This window comes from Bos taurus, chromosome 1, assembly GCF_002263795.3.
Source record: "Bos taurus isolate L1 Dominette 01449 registration number 42190680 breed Hereford chromosome 1, ARS-UCD2.0, whole genome shotgun sequence".
Classification (NCBI taxonomy): domain Eukaryota; kingdom Metazoa; phylum Chordata; class Mammalia; order Artiodactyla; family Bovidae; genus Bos; species Bos taurus.
The window spans coordinates 64312099-64332995 of NC_037328.1; the positions used below are offsets into that span (position 1 = coordinate 64312099).

The 20897-nt window shown below is 44.5% G+C and overlaps 1 protein-coding gene across 3 annotated transcripts in view; it reads right to left on the bottom strand.

Moving 5' to 3' along the window:
- CD80 (CD80 molecule) overlaps positions 1-12966 on the bottom strand; it is a 28565-nt gene extending 15599 nt beyond the window's left edge. Inside the window, exons 1-4 of one of the 3 annotated variants that reach the window (XM_024995021.2) lie at positions 12876-12966; positions 11550-11598; positions 11280-11384; positions 2208-2534 (exon numbers count right to left, since the gene is read on the bottom strand). In XM_024995021.2, the coding sequence (XP_024850789.1) occupies positions 2208-2534; positions 11280-11379 (427 nt within the window). In that variant the 5' untranslated portion in view covers positions 11380-11384; positions 11550-11598; positions 12876-12966. 3 annotated transcript variants of the gene reach the window in all.
- Between the last annotated feature and the right edge of the window lie 7931 nt (positions 12967-20897).

The window sequence follows — 20897 nt, forward strand, 5'->3', positions numbered from 1 at the left end:
CATAGACGATAGTTCAGCTGCCGTCTATGGGATCGCACAGAGTTGGACACGACTGAAGTGACTTAGCAGCAGCAGCAGTTAATATGTTAACTAGTATAGCTAGTTCCTGAAATGTGCTGCTTAATGCAGGTTTTAAAAACATCCATCGTGCAGCACATTTGAGGAACTAGCTATCCTACTTCATGATACTATGCTGTTATTGTATCCTTTGGCAATGTAGAGAAATCATCCTGTCCCAGTTAGCCTGAGACTGTCTCAGTATTAACACCCGAAGTCTCATATCCAATGAAACCCCTCAGTCCTTGGCAGACTGGGACAGTTGGTCACCTCGGCCAAATGAACGTTTACTTAATTTCTTGCTTCTCAGACTATAATCCTTAGCAGCAGTACAGGCATCACCAGGGAGCTTGTCAGAAGTGCCAAACCTGCTGAACAAGGTCCCCAGGTCATAGGCATCTTATCATTTGAGAAGCACTGTTCTAATTGACTCAACTGGGAATACCAGAATTGTTTCTGGGTCTAATTAAGCAGTATTTCCCCTTTGTCTTCCCTTGTTTGATTTTGGCACCGAATCCCCGTTTGAGGCCGTGTTAGCCTCAAACAGCACTCCCCCTGGTAGCCTTTTAGCTGCGTTGGTCTCCAACTATAACCTGCTACTAAGGCCTGCCCTCCCTGAAACTCTGTCTCTTCTCTCCTTCTTGGATCTTCTTTATCTTTCTGTCAAAATGTACATGTCCTGAGTCTGTTTCTCTCTGGATATTCTGTTAAAGGACCGACTATGTATCTAACGTAATTAACTGATACAGGCTAATATGTATGTGATGACATCTCCACCCAGGTAACACATTTTCATCTTTAACAGGGATCCTGGAGGGAGAGGGAGGGCTTCCCAGGTGGCTCAGTGGTAAAGAATCTGCCAGCAGGAGACGTGGATTCAGTCTCTGGGTTAGGAAGATCCCTGAAGAAGGAAATGGCAACCCACTCCAGTATTCTTGCCTGGGAAATGCCATGGACAGAGGAGCCTGGTGGGCTACAGTCCATGGGGTTGCAAAGAGTCAGACATGACTTAGCAGCTGAGGACACATACATGAGGGGAGAATAGTGCCGAAACTAGTAGGAGAGGCTATAATAGTGGGAATTGGAGGAATCCATGCAGATCTAAATTTTGGAGGAGATAGGCTTCTCAGAGCCCCTCACATCCCACCACATGATCATGGATATTTGTTCTCTCCATGGGTAGGGAGTACACAGAGTGAAGTTTAAGATAATTCTGTGTAAATTTGGCTTACTTCCTAAGCTTTAGGTATGATCTGGGTGTTACACAACTAAAAATTCAGTATAGCTGAAGACCAAAAGCAGGGAAGAACAGTAAAGAACTCACTAAAGATCCTCTTAAGCTAACTATTATCAAGGTTATTTCTTACCTTATGTTAAAAGGTTTTGTTTCCACTAAAGGCTCAAGTGCCCAGAAAGAAAAAAGAAATGTGTTTGAATTTCACGTATGAAGGAATGGCCCCAGGCTGCTACTTCTCAATGAGGGTTCAGGACATATCAGTGTCCTCTAGCAGGATTACCTGTGATTGAGTCAAGGCTGGTTCCTACCCTGCCTTTCACAGTTTTCTAACATCTAACTTTGTAGGAATGACCGTTAGATGAGAGCTTCAAATATGCAATAAATACAATAGTAAAAGACATTCAAATACTACTTGAAAAATATTTATGCCTGTGCAGCTTTTATGCCCGTCAATATACTTTACGGAGAATATGTTACTGGATCAAGTGCAGGTAACAGAACGACTATGCTGTGTTAGTACCTCAATCGTGGATGACTCTTAGTGACCCCATGGACTGTAGCCCGCCAGGCTCCTTTGTCCATGGGATTCTCCAGGCAAGACTACTGGAGTGGTCAGTACAACTCAGTACAACTACATCAGTTGTACTGATGTAGTTGATCAGTACAACTACATCAAATCAAAATCAGTACAACTGCATCAAATCAAATGTGTCCCTTTATGATTCAGAAGGTGCTTCAGGTCATGATAGTGCTCCAGGGTGGCTGTCATGGGCTTGGACTGTCAAAGTGCAAGAAATGCAACTAACAAATATTTCTAGGACATCCTGAGAAAACCCAATAGGAGTGTGTCTTTAAGGACATCAAAGACATTCTCCTATCGATGGCTTATTGAAAATCAGAAAGTTCCACTGACCTCTGATCATTAACCTCACGGAAGTCAGGTGCTCCAGTTTATAAGCCCCTTTCAAATCAGGCTTCTGAATAACACAGGTGTAGGTGCCACTGTCCGACAGGCGCAGAGCCAGGATCACAATGCGGGGGTTATCGTTCATGTCAGTGATGGTGCGGTTCTTGTATTCAGGCCACACCTGCACTTTTCCAGGCAGGATGGCCAGCACCATTTTACTATCCTTTTGCCAATAGATCCGAAGGCTTGTCAGTTCTTCAGTGGATGTGTTGTAATCACAGGATAGCATTACTGTTTCTTTCACTCTTTTGGTCACACTCTTTGGGGTGATGCCTATGGAGAGGCAAACAAAACAAGATCTTGTATCTATTAAATGTTAAGATACCTGCACAAGCAGGAATTCAGAGTTGGCAGTAACAGAATTTTCAGAGTGTTGTATTTAGTGTCTAAGCAGGATTGGACAGAGTGTTCAGTTTGATTTTTTTTTCTTTTGGTCCCCAGTGCATTTTTTTCTCCATTTAAATAATCATGATTAAAACAATAACATAGATTTTACCATCTCAACCATTTTAAAATGTACAGCGCAGTAGCGTCCAGTATCTTCACAGTTTTTGTGAAACAGATTTTCCATGCTGTACACATTAAACTGCTCCCCCTTGTCCCTCCCTTCAGCCCCCTGGTAACCACCACTCAACTTTAGGTTTCTATGAATTTTACTACTTTAGATTCCGAATCATACAGTATTTGTCTTTTTGTGACTGGTTTATTCCACTAGGCATAATGCCCTCAAGGTTCCTCCATGTTTTACATGTGTCAGAATTCCTTTCCTTTTTAAGGAGTGATAATGATGTTAATGACTAAATATTCCACTGTATGTATTAATATATGCCACACTTCCTTTATCCATTTGTCTGTCCATGGACAATGAGAGAGAAGTTATACTAGTCCCAAAAGAAAAAGGACTTTAGGAGACCCCAGCACATGAATGCCAGCTATTGGTGAGACAGTTTTCTCAGTCCCATGGGGACAGAGAAGTCATAGTTAAGGAATATGAGGTTTTGAAGGAATTTCTCTGGTCATTCATTTTGGTGGTCTTATTTTATAGACAAGAAAACTAAGCACAGGAAAGGAAACTGCCCCAGTTTTGCAGAGAACTTTTTGGATCACTCTCCTTATTTATTTGTTTCCCTCATTTGAGACCCACTTCTAGGATAGGTAAGCCAGCATTGCCTGCTCAGAGCCGAGTCCCATGTTCTAGGCCCAGCTTGACCCGTGACTTCAGACTGAAATGACTGTCCTCATCTCCATGTGACAAGACCTCAGTTACACCTCCGGACCATTTCTGCCCTCTCTATCTACCGAAACATATGGCTACCCTGTCTTTATCTTCCTTGGCTATCTGCAATCCAAATAGCCGGTCCCCTACAACCTAACTTTGCAAAACATTTAAAACATGTTTAAACATTTGCCCATTTAAACATTTGCCCATTTCCCATCAGCGTATCACAGAAATTTCAGCATCCAAACTTCATAGTTTTGTTAGCTCCTAAGCACTCATCTTTCACTCTTCACTTTCATGCATTGGAGAAGGAAATGGCAACCCACTCCAGTATTCTTGCCTGGAGAATCCCAGGGACGGGGGAGCCTGATGGGCTGCTGTCTATGGGGTTGCACAGAGTCGGACACGACTGAGCGACTGCACTTTTACCTTTCACTTCCATGCATTGGAGAAGGAAATGGCAACCCACTCCAGTGTTCTTGCCTGGAGAATCCCAGGGACAGGGGAGCCTGATGGGCTGCTGTCTATGGGGTTGCACAGAGTCGGACACGACTGAAGCGACTTAGCAGCAGCAGCAGCAAGCACTCATCAGTAGCACCAAAATCCCTGAAAGACTATATTTTCTGGTTTTCTGCTTAGAAGGCATAGTAAATTTTCCCATGCTGTGCTTGACCTAAAAGCAGAGTCCCTCCAAAACCTCAGCACTTTCACAACTGGCCAGCCCCAAAGGCCCCCCAGTGCTGACATCTTCCCTTCTGTATCCTCCAGAGCCACACAGAACCCCAGGGAGGCCCCCATCTCACTAGGAGAGGGATCTCATTTCCAGGCCTGCTCTCCCTAGACAGCAGGGTCACGGGACACTAGCCTGTCTCCACCTCCCCAGCCATCCTCCCGCCCGACATCAGACTGGATGTGGCACCACTGCAGCATTTCGGAAGAGAGTTTTGTGATTGTGGGTATTTACACAGCAGTGGGAGGTACCTTTGATTGATCCAGGGCACTTCTTTCAGCAATTGTGCTGAACATTGCCAGCCCTAGATTTAGGGAGAATAACTGAAAAAAGGAAGTAAATGAAAAGGTATACTTTGTTGTTGTTGTTCAGTCGCCCAGTCGTGTCCGACTCTTAGAGACCCCGTGGACTGCAACGTGCCGGGCCTCCCTGTCCCTCACCATCTCCCAAAGTTTCCCCAAGTTCATGTCCATTGCATCAGTGATGCCATCCAGCCATCTCATGCTCTGACGGCTCTTCTCCCTGTTCTCTCTCTGCCCTTAATCTTTCCCAGCATTAGGGACTTTTCCAGTGAGTGGGCTGTTCACATCAGATGACCAAAATACTAGAGCTTCAGCTTTAGCATCAGTCCTTCCAAAGTGTACTCAGGGTTGATCTCCCTTAAGATTGACTGGTTTGAACTCCAAGGGACTTTCAGGAGTCCCTTTATATTTTAGGAGAGCACAAAATAGCTAAATAATCCAAACTCTCTTTTTAAAAAAGATATGACTAAAAATGGTATGTAGAAGGATTCCTATTCACTTGGGTTCTAGTCCCAGCTCAGCCACTTACTGATTAACCTGTTCCCTCATCTGTAACATGGTATGATGCCAACCTCTCAGGATGATTGAAAACTTAAATTCAAATTAAATGGTGTAAGCGGAAAAGTCCCTAGTACCTAGCAGGTCTTCCATAAGGGTTTCCTTTCCTCTTTCTCCTTCCTCTCACCCCTAACTCATACCCTCTGGTCTCTTTCACTCTGGGGTTATGACAGACACATGGAACACTAGTCTTGCTATGGGCCAGACAGACCCCATGACAGAAAGCAACTCAGTCATCTGGGGTCCTAAATAACTGAGTGTTTCCAATGCTCTGTTGGTTCCCACCCAAAAAGAATCCAGGATTTCTAATTTTGACATGTGGTGACATTAGCAAAAAGAAATCTTAACTGAAACTGATCTGAAAGTTTTCTTCACTGAAAATTTTAATGATGGTTCTTAAGGAGTTTTTGTCCAGCCATCTGAGGAGAAGTGTGGGTGTTTGTGTAAAGGTCAACAGCAAACCATCAATGGACTCTTCGATGTTCCTATGTGAGATCCCCTCACCAGACTCTGGTGCTGAGGAAGAACCAGACTGAAAAGAGGAACCAAAAATCTTCTGGGCAATTCCCACCAGGACCTGGCTTTCATACTCAGGGACTCTGCTACACATGGTTACAAGAAAACAGTTGAAAGATTCTGAAGGGTTGTGTCTGCTTCACTGGTTCTGGAGCGGAGAAGCAGGTCTCAGCATTACTGCCTGCACTGTTGGATTCTGAGCTTAGTTTGCCGTCTTACAAACGGCATAGCAGCACCTACCTGATAATGTGGGTTGAGGTTTCTGTGAGGGAATGTAGGTAAAACCTGACCCAGTACCAGGCACACGATTGGGACCATTGCCTTTCCCAGACTTCCACACAGCTCCGTCCCTTGCTGCCTTCAGGGAAGATGTCCCCTTGTGGTGAGCCTTCTCTGACTCTCCCCAATCAGCATCATCCTCATGCCCCTTTTGAGTCACTTGCCCTGATTTATTTCTCTCGTGAGCTTGTCTAGCTGCTACATATCAGCTGGAGTTACTTTGGGGGCCATGAGAACAGGGACTTTTTCTGTTTTGTTTGTTGTCATACCTGCAGAACTCGGGCCTTGCCCAGAGCAGGTGCTCCCTAAGTACTTGCTGAATGCCTGGGTAGGCCTTAGGAGATGGGCTCTGATTCTACCTGCTGTGTATTAGACTCATAACCTTTGATTAACCTCCTTGGGCCTCAGGTATAATTTATACAAAATGGTCATAATACTGTCTCTCCAACTTACTTCCCGTAATTACCACAGGTCACATGACACCCAAATGTAAAGTGTTTTATGAACCGTAAAAGCTATACAGTTGTTTTTTTCCCCCATGGGGTTGTTCTCATGCATAGCACCTCCTGTGCCTCCGGTGTTGAGTCACGCCCAGGATGGGGCCAGAATCACTGTGTAACTGGCTGACACTTGCACTGAGTCACTGCCCCCATCTGGCACATGGTGCCCATTGTCACCTTGCCCATCTGTGAGGAGGAGGAGGGACAGCAGAGATGGAAGGCAACCTCACTCATCTCTCACAAGTCTGTGTGCAAACCACCCCACCCGCAGGGCACTCTGGGTGCACTTCAGAACCCCTGCCTTTCCTGACCCCTCTGCCTGCTTCCTGCCCCGATCATAGCAGCTCCCCACTGATAACTCCCCAAGAGAGGGAGCTTTCTGCCAGCAAGTGCAGAGTACACTAGTTTTAGAAAAATAATGTAGCTCTCAGAACTCAAAATACAATGGAATATTATTTAACCAGAACAGATGTGAGGCACTGTTACTACAACATAGATGAACCTTAAAAACATTGTGCTAAATGAAAGAAGCCAGACACAAAGGCCACATATTATATAGCTCCATTTAAAAGAAATGTCCAGAATAGGCAAATTCATGGAGACAAATTAGATTAATGGCTACCAAGAGGTGGGGTAGAGGGAATGGAAAGGAATAGCTAATGGGTTTGGAGTTTCATTTTAGAGTGATAGAAATGTTCCAAAATTATAGTGGTGACGGATTCACTTCTTTGTGATTATACTAAAAACCCCTGAATCACATACTTTAAAATGGTAAATTTTATGTCTTTGCAAGAAAAACAACAATAAACGCATGCAGGACAGTTGGGAGATATGACAATAAAATTTAATGTTTAGCTTTAAAGAAATAAGAACCCAGTCTAGGAAGCCATGAGTCTCCCCCTAGTCCCTCCAAAGAAGGGGAAGGCAGTGTGGACAGTGGGCTGGTCACAGCACCCCTTCCCCATAGGTGAACCCCAGCAGTGGTCAGCAGGGCTGCACCAACACTTCTAACAGAGAAAAAACCAGGTGCCCACAGCAGCTTAGATCACCGTGTGCTGTTGTGTATCTCACTGAGGAATGTGGTGTGCTTTTTAAATAAAGACTTTCCCTGACTCTAAAAGAAACACACATTAAATTTGGAAAGAATGAAAAATAAAGAAAAACACAATAATCACCTATAATCTCACCATCTGGAGATTTAATGGTCTGGGTGACCTTTAACACAATGGAAGTGACCTTTTGGGACCTTTCTAAGTGCTTTTAATTAAGTGATCCAGCATCCACAGGGCTGGTGTGGGCCCTGGGCTAGGTGCTGGGCACACGAGGGGGCTACAGGTATCTGCTGTCCAGCAACTGACAAATTTATACTGGTGACCTGATTTATGCACTGCTCCCAACTTTCCTCTACAGGCCCAGACTATATGCTCTTTGCAAATATGATCCTTACTTGTGTGTCTCTCTCCAAAATGCTCGGGGACTTGAACAGCTGGTACCACAATAGTCATAGCAAGAAGCGTGGTTTGGGGACGCCTTGGCCAGCGGCATGCAGACAGAACGTGGCGACGGGGGAGAGGCCCTGTTTATGGTGGCACTCTGGGGCCCTCTTTTCCTCTAGCTCAGTGTTCCTCGTGCTATAGACTTCCAGGCCAACACCTTTCCTGAATTCCTGGCCTACTCCTACCTAAGATCTCTCTCCGTTCCTTAAGGCTGTGTCTCCCTGAGAGGACCCTAGCTCTGAGGAAAAGGTGCCCATATTAGATGACCACCAGTTTCTGGAGCACGAGTCCAGTGCTTCTTCCTCTGCAGACCAAACCAGAAGTGAAACAGGAGGCCTGCTGGTGCTGCCCTGTGCAGGAAAGAGGTCCCCCTGTCCTGGGTAACAGCGGGGGGGACAGGTGCAAGTGTAGCTTTGCTGCACAGGGGAGGAGGTGGGTGGCAAATCCCCAGCCCTGAACAAAGTCCTCCCTGATTGCACTGGCTGCTCTAAAAGCCATTCTCCATGCTTTAGCAACACTGGCTTTTTCTTTTTTTGTATAATGTATCTTTTACTACTAAACCTAAAGGACTGTGGACCAGTAGCATCAATATCACCTGGCTGATTGTTAGAAATACAGATTTGCTGGCCCCTCCCCAAAGCCCACCTAAGCAGAAACTGCATTTTTAAAAATACATATATGGCCTTTATCTTTCACAGCAGTTCTAGGTTCACAGTACCCATGTGCCCCAGCTCCCATGGGTGCAGCCTCCCCCACTATTAACATCCCACACCAGAGTGGTACCTTTGTGACAATCAGTGAAGTTACGCTGACACATCACTATCACCCAAAGTCCCCAGTTTACATTATACATCATTCTTGATGCTGTACATTCTATGGGTTTTGACAACTGCCATTGCATCTACCATTACAGTATCATACCCAGTCTTTTCACTGCTCTAAACATCCCCTGTGCTACAGGGAAGTCTGCTCAATATTCTGTAATAACCTAAATGGCAAAAGAATTTGAAAAAGAATAGACATGTGTATATGTATAACTGAATCACTCTGCTGTACACCTGAAACTAACACAATATTGTTAATCAACTATACTCCAATATAAAATAAAAGTTAAAAAAAAAGTCCCCTGTTCTAGAAGCTGCTTTTTAAACAGTCCTCCAGGAGATTGGTATGTATAATAAAAGTGTGAGCAGCCCTGGCAGAGACTGTGTCACTCCCCTTCTTAAAATCCTTCCATGGCCTTCCAGTCCTCCAAATAACTTCCAGATCCCTGGCCTTCGAGCCCAAGCCCGTAGAGTCTGGTCTCTGTCTCCCTGCTGCCCCAACACTGCGCGCCTTCACTTCTTTGCTCCTCCATGTCCCTCGCATACTGCTCCTTCCACCTTCACCCAGCTCACTCTCACCACCCTCCTCCCCTCTGGCAGGGAAACATCGTGTTTCTTGGTCATACATTCAAGTGATTGATTCATCTTCGTCTTCATGCTAATGACTGTAAATTCCATGAAGGCAAAAGCCAAGTCAATTTTGCTAACAGCTTGTCCCCAGGACCAAGAAAAGTGTCTTGTACATAAGAAAGGCTCAGTGTTTGTTGAATACACAAATGATTAAACCAGAAAATGAGTTCCCCGCCCGCTGACTCATCCTCATCTTTCTGCATTTGTCCAGGCTAGTCTCTGCCCAAGTTCTGCTGCTGCGACCCCCACCCTCCACCATAAAGCCTGCCCGCCTTTCCCAGGTCAGGGGCGCTTACAGGCAGAGCCAGGCACTTCTCTGCTTTTCACTTGTTTGTGGATTAATTACTTTTGCCTTCTCCAGCTAACATACTCACATCTCTCTTTGAGAGTAGGAATCTGAGGCTCAGTTTTTCAAGGTCCATCTTTTACACAGTAGGTGTTCAGACAAAAGAAGCTCAGATTCCTTTGTTGACTCAGTATAGCAACAATAAAATCTGGATGTAACTGTACAACAAGGTACTTTCCAAAATACCTTTCTTTAGCTCAAAGTTCATTTCCTTCTATTGGCCTCTAATTTTTGTGGTATAATTGTTAAAGTCTTGGTTTTAATTTTCTTTTTATGCTTTCTCTTTTTTTTATTGTTTTTCTTTCTCCTCACCCCTCCCCCACCTCTCTCTCTCTCCTTCTTTCACAGACACACACACACACACACGCTTGCACACACACCACATTTCTAGGAAGCCTGTAAATTTACTTTTAAATCTTTTAAAGCTCATTTAGACTCCCCAGAAGACTCTAAATTGGGAATGCTGCCTTCAGCTACCCAGGAAAAAAGTTGTAACCGTTGGAAATATTACTGTCAAATATATGCAAAATCTGATGTTTAAATTGCAAAACTTGAATCATGGTTCTCTTGCTTCAGCAACAGTGTAAAATAGCAATTTCACAACAGAAAATGTATAAATACCTGCATTGTAGTCATCTTTTTGCGACTGTGCCCACACCCCTGTGTCCCCGCCACCGCCCCCACCCAACCCGCGAAGTCATTCTGGGTGATGGCTGCAGTTTAAGCAAGCAGAGCTTAAGACAAGATCCTTTGATATTTGGTTCTTTGAAGACTAGGAAACTGTGCAGGAGGCAAAACCTCCTCTTTATTTTGAGGAAACCAGGTGGTATGCTGCTCAGCAGAAAAGCAGATCTTTTATTTGTTCTGCCTTCTAAAAAAAGTCAGAGCCACCCTGTCAGCAGAATCAGCACCACCCTTCCCAACAGCCCCCCAAATTCAGCACCTGAGCTGGAAAAAGTCTCCAGAAGTCAAAATACTCTTTGTAGGACGCACTTGAAATACCTTTGTAGTAAGTTAAAAGTAACTCAAAATATGATCTGCACTAAATCTGATACTACCAAATGTCAGATGCCAGCATTGACAAAGGGCATTGGCACCTAGAGCATAAAAGTAAATATTAAGAGAAAATTTTAATATGAAAAAGATTGTATGTCACCACTACTTTCTTTTCCCCCTTCAACTTGGAAAGATCATCACTGTTCAGTTTTAGAAGCAGAGGATATTGTGTTGTCTCATGGAAATGTAGCTTGGGAAGCAGAGCCCAAGGCCAGTGTGCCCTCGGTGTGTCACAACACGTAAATGAGCATCTAGTGGAGGAGATCACAACTCTAAGCTGTCCTTCTGAATTGGCTTTTGGTTTTGTTAAAATAACACGGCTCTGCCTTTCCTTTAAGGTCTGTGTTCCTGAGCTAGCTTGGCCACTGGCTTGTTGTGTGATCAAGGACAGGTCCTTTAACCTTTCTGGACCTGTTTTCTCATCCCTAAAATGGACTGAAATACCCTGAATGTCCCTTCCCTCTTGCAGGGTGGCAGAAGGAGACAGCACAGAGAACACCATGCCCTTTCTCTTCCAAACCCCGAGGTGGTAGACTCAGTCAAGTTCCTGGAAGTTGCTTACCTGAACAGAAGTAAAAAAGACCAGTGAGCACCAAGAGCTGAGAGAGCCAGAGGCATGGGCGCTTGGGTGGTAGTGTTCCCCACTTCATTGTGTGACCCATGGCTTCTGCTGGTGAGGATGGAAAACAAAAGCAAACAGTTTCAAGCCACGTGAGAACTGGCACCTCACAGTTTACACCAGGCAGGGCCGGAGACAATTCAGTTGCCTCCCGCACAGAGGGTTCGCCTGTGATGTTTGCAAAGCACACTGAAGAGACGCTGGTTGGAGTACCTGGGTATGCAGACTCCTAAAATTAAAAGACAGGATTTATCTTCACAACCTGAAAAGGAAAAAAAAAAAAAAGGTCATCCAGGAAGGAAGGAAGATTGGCCTACCCTGGGTTGTAAAACCTCTTGGTTTACTGCCTAACATGAGTCAGGGACTGTAATCTGAGCAACCTCTAAATCACAGCACAATCTTAAGGGGAAAGCAAGACTTGACAGACATTTGAGGAAGTGACCCTGCCTTACACATGTTCCGAGAACCAACCACCGGTCTCCTACTGCTGGGAGATGTTGAAGGTTATTAAAAACAAGGAGAACTAAAGGCCCCTGGACACCAGCCAGCCAACGCATGAAAGCTCTGACCCTCTTCAGAACATATAGAGAAACACAGAGCACCAGGGAGGGCGTATTTTGTCCAAGGCAGTACTTAAGTCATGAAACTATTTCTTTCTTACTATATTAACACAGAGAAACAAATGTTTCTGTTTTTAAATGCTTCTACATAAAGACTGTGTCTTAAAGCGGTAGAGGATTTCAATCAGTGGAAGAGCATCAGTAAAAGGGGAAGAGAAAAGACATACGGAAATCATTACTTGGTTATATTATGTACTACAATGTGAGAAAGCTGATTTTTTTTTTAGCAAATATATTAAACATTAGGAATAAAAATGAAAGCTGTGCTTTGATGTGATCCTCTCAGATTCCAGCAGAGACCCAGTCTGGGTGCTACCCAGATGTTTGGGACCCGTCTTGGAGAACCACCCCAGGGCTAGTCTGTCAGCCACACCAGATTGTCTTATCAGCCACACTGTATTTTAATCAGAATTAGCCTGGATTCACTTATTCACCAGAATTTTACTGGTTTTGGAAAACTCAGATTCAGCCTGAAAAATTAATATTTTCTACTATCTAGGGCCATAACTGATGCCCAGGCTGTGCTGGTGGCTCAGGCAGTAAAGAATCTGCCTACAATGCAGCAGACCCAGGTTCAACCTCTGAGTCGGAAAGATCCCCTGGAGAAGGAAATGGCAACCCACTCCAGTATTCTTGCCTGGCGAATCCCTTGGACAGAGGAGCCTGGCAGGTTATAGTCCATGGGGTCACAAACAGTCAGACACGACTGAGCAACTAACAGTTTCCACTTTCCTTTCCACTTTCTAGAGTCATAACTCTGATAATGATTCTCCAATATGTTGGAATAAGAAACCCCCAGAAGGCCCTCTGGGGGGAAAGGATGCATCTTAGAGGTATGTTTGTTTAAAAAGCAGTCAGGTTGTTGGTAACTAGATCCACCAAGCTATCCCCATATTAAGCTAATAATAAATGTACTTACTTGCCAAAGAACAATTCCTCTTGTATTAAAAACCGAAGTATGAGGCTCCACTTCTGAGATGTTCCTTTCTTGCCGTCTTCAAACTAATGGCAACTCACTCGGTTTTTCTTTGGGTGATATTTCACAGAGGTGGCATTTCCCCTCCCAACTTCCTTTTACTTGATAGAGAACTCTGATGTTCAGAAATGTTTAAGTCCAACCAGGGGAAGAGCATAGTGTTCTTTATGTGCAATTTGAGGAAGCTCCCTCTGCTGTCCTGTTTTGTCACTTCCCTTCAGATGGTATCGCAGATTGCACAGCCTCTCTCCCTCACCTGCCCCAGCAGTGCCTCAGGGTCAAGGGGGAGAGGAAACTGCACTGGGCCACCTAGGGGAGAGGTTAGAAAGGTGCCCCATAGTGGGAGGGGCCGACACATCAACTTTGGGGGTAGACAGTATTTGAGCCATAAGGCTGGCTGCTTCTGTGCTTTTTCAAGTTTTGTTTCAGCACGCAGAATTACCCCTCCCTAGTTACAGTCATGCCGTAGCAGGAGTGGGCCATCCATCTCATGGGTAGTGGAAACTTTGGGGGAGTGCCCAGCTTACAAGACCACTCTTACCTACACTGCCCCCTACCCCCACCATCTCTACAGAGTGGCTGGACAGTGTATCCTACTAGCCAAGTGGGACAGTAACCCCAGCCACCCTAGCCTGGTACAGTAAGCCTCAGGTGAACACAGTGACGGAACCAGAGGGTGAGCTGAGGAAGCTTTTAGTCCTCCCCCGCCAATTTCCAACCAGCCTGCTACTCCTGTGAAGAGTTCTAGAGCATTTCATGGGAAGGCAGCCAACCCACACTGGTCCAGTGGATCCCTTTTGCACCCGTGGAACCTGATAGCACTTTATCTGGCCCATACCTTTCTCTGTTTGCTTCTGGCACTTGAGGCCTCTCTGTTGCCTTCACATCAGATTCTCTGGGAAAGTCTACACTCAAGCATGTGCAACTTGGAAATATGAGGGACTTAGAACCAGTGGGGCTACTCTTGATCCAAAGGGGCTGGAAGATGATGGATAACCGCTTTCCATTTTCATCACCCAGATGGGGAATTGAGAGAGACATTTCACGAGGCTTTCCAGAAGGTCCCGGTGAGATGGAGTACCAGTTGCCTGAAGCAGAGGCCAGCATGGTGAGGCACCCTTGTATTGGCCTTTCTTTCTTCCCTGTGTCAAATCGCCCTGTCTTATACCACCAGACTCACATCCCCAGTCATCTAGGGCTTTGTAACTAGCTTTGCTTTCTAGAGAAACTAGGCTTAAGGCAGGAGGGACTTCATGTGGTAGACACACAATGGCTTCCCGTCTAAAATAACTGAGTAAAACAGAAAGGTGACTCCATTTAGAGGAAAAGAAAATGATAGGAGATGTGACTGATATATGAATGTGATAAATGCACTTGGCTTTGCCCCTGAACAAAGTGATCTCTCTAAAATGGAGATTCAGTCTAGCCTCTCTCAACCTTAGAACTGTTTCACCTCTCATGCAGATAAAAGCCAGGCTGAGCAAAAAACCGTTAACACAGGCAGGGTTGGGCTGGGCCAACTAGGGCTACTGCAAAGTCTTTGCATATTGAGTACTCAGGGTCCAAGGTGCTAGGACAGCTTTTGTTGTTGTTATTTAAGACAGCTTAGGTGCGGAGAAAACCTTTCCCACGGTGGACTCTTCTGTTGCCAAAGAAACAAACCCACTTTTGCATTAACAAAAATTTTCAGGAAGTTGTATCTTTGGTTTTTCTAACAAGACTGGTTGCAATCTCAGCAATGAAGAGTCACAAGAAGCTCTCTGTCCTCTGTTTCAGGTCAGTTCCCCTGGGCAACTACCTGGCAACCAGCACCCTGATTTCTGCCCTGGACTGTGGTTGCAATGAATTTCAGCCTCTCTGTGGAGCCTCTCTGACTCCCGTTCTCAGCTTCATTTAAATTCATCTGTATAGCCTGCACTCAGAATGGGGTGGCCAGACCTGGGCTTTAAGACTGTGGTGCTCCCGAGTGGTGCCACACTCTGCTAAAGCTGGTGGTAAAGGCCATCGGTGTGAGAGTGGTAATCTCTTCTTCTTTGTACGCTGTCACATTCTTTCTGATTCACGGAGATGGAAATCACCAGAGTTCTTTAAATGAAAAGAGAAGTGGACATTCAGCGCTAACTCTGATCTAAACTGAGGGCTCTTTCCCTGTTGCCCACTGCCCCTCTCCCTTCTGCATTTGGGGCTCTACTTTCTGCCTGAAAATCTTAACTTCACCATAACCCCCTGTACCGCCTTTCCCATCCTCTCTGCCCATCCAAACATCTTCCTTCCCTAAAGGGGTATTCCAAAAATCACTTCCTCAAGAATCTCTCTTTGGCTCTTCTAATCCCCATCTGCTCTTTCCCTCCTCTGAGCTCCTAATGTCTGTACCACTCCTTTGCCACATCAAGCCAGTCCCCCCAAATTTACTGAGTGCCTACTGTATGCCTAGAACTGTATCATGTGCTGTGGATGCAAAGGTGAATAGAATGGGAGAGAGAGAAGAACAAGATGGACAGACCCTAAGAAAAAGAAACAAACAATCACAGAAAAAGACCCAGGGCATTCTAAGGCTGCAAGATGGTGAAAATGCCAACAAAATATTAGGGAGGTATGAGTGGAAAAATGACATGCCACGGCCAGGAATTATCTTCATTATCTTTGCACATGAGCCCAGACCTTTATTGAAATACTACATTCTGTTTCAAACGAAATGGATCCCGAAAAAAAGTAACAAACAATAAGAAGAAGAATGTTAAACTGGGCAATTCAGAGAAAAGAGCAAACAGAGGAGAGCTGAGATATTTTTAAGATTGGCCAAGGGGATTGGGGGTTCTTGATAATGATCTTTCACTGCCTTGAGGTGTTCCTGTTTATTTGCTTTGAGCTTTTAATGGATGTAAATGAACTTCACTTCTGTGGATGACCAAATTAGAGAAAATAATCTTAAATTAAAGCCGGCGATTTGGTTGTATTTAAGGAAGACTTGGTTTGTGTGTGTGTGTGTGTGCGTGTGAGATGAATCTGGAAAGGGCAACTTTCAAAGGCACTGGGAGTGTAGTATTGTACTGCCTTTTCAGTCACTTCAGTCTGTATCATACTCAGGCTCCTCTGTCCGTGGGATTTTCCAGGCAAGAATACTGGAGTGGGCTGCCATGCTTATTACTTGATCCTTTAAGAGAAGAGACAGACCCTGTGTCCACTCGAGTTCTCTGCCTGAGGGTAGGGGCCTGCTCTTGAATCCTGGCCACTCTGTGATGATAGGACTCTGGGGATTAAGAGTCGCCACAGACACTGGCTGCAGTCCTCCTGCCCACACTGTCCATTAGAGCTGCTGGCAGAGTCAGCACAGCTGCCCTTTTCTCAGTTTGTGCTTCCCTTTCCTTGCTCCCCCAGAAACATAGAAAGGCGCCATCCAAAGGCTGTCGAAGGAGAGGACGGAGACGATTTTGGTGCTCTCATAATGGGACATGTAGCTGTCATGATATCTAGCTCAAATAAATGAACGCTTAAGAGTCAAGTCAGCCCATTAAAGATTTTTGGGGGCTGGTGCACTGGGACGACCCAGAGGGATGGTATGGGGAGGGAGGAGGGAGGAGGGTTCAGGATGGGGAACACATGTATACCTGTGATGGATTCATTTCGATATTTGGCAAAACCAATACAATATTGTAAAGTTTAAAAATAAAACTAAAAAAAAAAAAAAGATTTTTTTATTTAATTGGTAGAAAATAGCTTTACAATTTTGTGTTGGTTTCTGTCGTACGACAACTAGATTCAGTCAGAATTTATATGTATATATAGATATATATATATACCCCTTCTCTCCTGAGCCTTCCTCTCCTTCCCCTATCCCACCGTTCTAGGTCATCACTGAGTGCCAGGCTGAGCCCATTAAAGAGACTGAACAATAGGGCATTTACTTCTTAAACACACTAAACTATTTAACCACCCTAAGAGGCACGAAGAGTTGGACAGGACTTACCAGCTAAACAACATCAACAGGAGGAAGTAACCACCTTCCTTTACCCTCCCCTTCTTCTCCTTCCTCCTCAGCTTCTTCCCTTTCCTCCTCTTTCTTCTTTCTGGCATATTTTCTTGAAAAGTGAAATAGATAGCTGCCCTCTGTTTCTTAGTGACATAGTAATCTAGGGGAAAAACAATCTGTAACCAAAGGTCATGGTCTCCTATTTCAAAAGAAGGGGGAGGGGTTGGGGGGAGGGGTTGGGGGAGGGGTTGGGGGAGGGGTTGGGGGAGGGTTGTGGGGAGGGGTTGCAGGGAGGGGAGTCGTCTAATTCTATGCATGAATTAAATTAAACAGAAATTGCATGGCTTGACTGGAAAGAGGAGATTTATCTCTCGTCAACTCTCCCCAGAAAGGGCAACATTTAAAGTACACCTTGCACAGACACATTTACCTAGAGGAAATCTGGCCACTTGTGGCCCCATTTACACAAGGATGCCGGAGAAGAGCAGAATTTATTTGATGCATGAAGAGTCAAAGCACATCCTCACATTGACTCCCTCCTGATTCTGGAGCTGACTTCACTGGCATCCACAGGGGGAGGCTGAGGGACTCTCCAGCGGCTGTTACCACTAGGAAACCTGCCTAAACCAGCTTCCTTTGTGAAGTCTTGGTTTCACTCTCACTTTTTAGATTTCCCACCCCCAAACTTGAGCTCTCTCCAAAGATCAGTTTTAGGAATGAATGCCAGAGACGAAGGGTCAGGGAACTGACACCTCATCAGAGGATAGGAGGAGAGGGCTGAAAGATGTCCCCTGATGAGGTTTTCCTTTACCTATAGTCCCGAGGATTCTTCTTGAAGCAAAATGAGCAGACTCAGGTAGGTTAGCCTAGTCTGATGCTGATGGAGGGATGGTGGAGCAGAGGATGGGAGAGTGGGGAGGGAACTTAAGCAAGGCTACCCAGGTGTTTGGCTTCAGTAGTTACTTTCCATTTCCTGGAAGCTATATTTTCACCCACTGAGAGCCAGACTTGTGGGCAGTGAAGTGCTTAGGATGAGCCTGTGGTCAGAAGCACCAAAAGTCCATTGCAAACTCAGGAAGGGGAGTGTGGGGACTCAGCTGACCGGCTGTGGGAAATCCCCACAGAACTGGGAGAGGCAGAGGGGCGGGGGCCATCTGGTAGAAAATGTACCAAAGAAGGTTTCAAAATCTACGTGGATCTCCAGATCAAAGGTTGGGAAAAAACAACTTACAGAAGCAAACGAGAGCACTCCAGAGACACGGGGAAAGAGGGGTTGGGCAGGAATGTGGACTTCCCCCAGGTCTCTTTCTGTTCTGCTTAGGAGAGAAGCCACTGCCTGCTCTTAAAACACCAATTTGTATCCACTTATCTCTCCATTCAGTGTCCCCATCCCCACCTTCTGCCATATTTGATTACTGCCTGCTTATTAGAATTACAGCACATATCTTGGATCTTTCTTTAAATACGACTTTTATTTATTTTTTCTCCTTTTTAAGCATCAGAATTTTTTTTTGTATTTTTTTTCACTTTTTTTTTGGAGGCTAATTACTATACAATATTGTATTGATTTTGTCATACATTGACATGAATCCGCCATGGGTGTACATGTGTTCCCCATCCTGAACCCTGCTCCCACCTCCCTCCCCATCCCATCCCTCTGGGTCATCCCAGTGCACCAGCCCTGAGCACCCTGTATCATGCATCAAACCTGGACTGGCGATCCGTTTCACATGTGATAGTTTACATGTTTCAGTGCTATTCTCCCAAACCATCCCACCCTCGCCCTCTCCGACAGAGTCCAAAAGACTGTTCTATACATCTGTGTCTCTTTTGCTGTCTCGCATACAGGGTTATCTTTACTAGCTTTCTAAATTCCATATATATGCGTTAGTATACTGTATTGGTGTTTTTCCTTGTGGCTTACTTCACTCTGTATAATAGTAAATATGACTTTTACACTGTCATCAAATGGAGGGCTCTTGTGGAAGGAGTATGAAATATTTTAAAAAATCAGGCTCAGCAGGTTCAGAGCGTTAATGAACTCAATGTTTAGTCTATCATATCATTTCAAAGTTTGTGTGAGTGGCAGTACAGGGAATGGAAGAAGCCCTGGACTGAGAGCTCCAAGACCATGGCCTCCTTTAGAGAAGAGTTCAGAGAAGGCTACTTCTCTCTGCGTGTGACTCAAAGGAACTCTCTTCACTTAGTTGGGCCTCACTTTCCTCACTATAAAGTTACAGGTATGCAAATATCCCTTCTGACTCTGACATGTTATGATGTAAACTTTGCTCTTATGTACATATGGATTCTATTTTTAAAAAGTACTTTGGGACCAGTGGCCAGAGAGCCTGTTTTCTTTGATAAACATCTTCAAATTCTTCTCCAGCCTTCTTTAAAATCCTCCAGGAGGACACTTGATTTCCATTGCGCAAATCTAGTACTCAGTCTTTCGATGAAGTGTTTGGAAATGATTCAGTAAGACAGAAAAGGAGAAAGCTTAAGACCGTGACCAGTCTTCTAACCCAGCGACAGGCCGGACTGCAAACTAACTCACGCCTCCACAATGAGGTCGGGCTGAGCAACCGTGCATCACTCGGGAGGAAATATCAACCTAAGTCTGCGTCTTTGTTTTTACTTTTACTTTTTTTAAATCTTTGCTTCTCCTCTGAACTAGCTGTTTGGGTTATTTCTGGGCTTCTGGAAATTTTAGTTTATCTTCTTATTCTTTTAAAAAATAAGCCCAGATATAATTTTCTCTAGATGCCCCCTTCTGTGAACCCTCTAAGCTGATAATGTCTCCCTCCTATTTGCTGAGCTGGTACCTTGAACATTCTCCTTGGTCACAGTGCTTGTGCCTCAAAAGCCTCCTCTATCCCTGTGATTCTTGCTCTACCTCAGTAACTGCAGTAAGCGCCTAGCAAAGTATCTAGCATACTTTATATGCTGTAATAGGGTTCTCCAGAGAAACAAAACCAATACATACATGCAGAGAGAGATTTATTTTAAGGAACTGGCTCATGTGATTGTGGAGATTACCAAGTCCAAAATCTGCACGATAGGCTAGCAGGCTGAAGACCCAGGTTGAGGTGATATAGCAGCTCCATGTGAAGATAGTCTGCTGGCAGAATTCCTTCTTCCTTGTGTCAGATCAATCTTTTTTCTATTAAGGCCTTCAACTGAATGGGTAAGGCCCACTTACCATGGAAGAAAATTAGCTGCTGATTTCCATGTTAATCGCATCTTAAAAATGCCTTCACAGAAACATCTAGAAAAATGTTTGACCAAGTATCTGGGTACTTTTTCCTAGCCAGGTGAATACCTAAAATTAACCGTCACAGATGCTCACTGAATCTTCTGAAGTGAGTTGATGCTGCAGGATATGTGACCAGCCGTTTTTGGCTTCCTATTTCTCCTGGCCTAGCTTTCTTCTGTTTTCTTCTAAAAAGCCTCTACTTCATTTTTTATCACTTTAAATCATTTTTTAAAAAATTGTGTTAAATTGTGTCCTATTCTGTGGTACATTTTTCTCTGAAACTTTTTGTTATTTTGCATTTGCTGCACAGGTCAGGGGCCCTGTCTATTAACCATTTCCTGTTAGCTCTATCTTTCTCTCTCTTTCTCATTAAAAAAAAATTTTTTTTAGCTCTCAAGATTTCATGAGGCATGGTGGCATGGTATAATACATTCAGGCCCCTGAAGTGATGAAGGTTTGTTTAATCTCCTGTTTTTCAACTATCTATACTTCTGTTTTCTTTCTGTTGAACCAGCCCTGGCCATGGTGTGGCTGCAGAGGAACTGACCATCAGGGCCTCCTAATTACTTTGTATCAACATGAAAGGGGGGTTATTTTAGAGGCATTACCTTATTTGAACATTTGGATCCAGTTGTAGTAAGGACACTATTACAAATGACAGAAATGCTTACAATGTAAAGCTTAGTGATTAAAAATAGGATATAATATTGTATATACAAAATGACCCCATTTAAAAAAAATG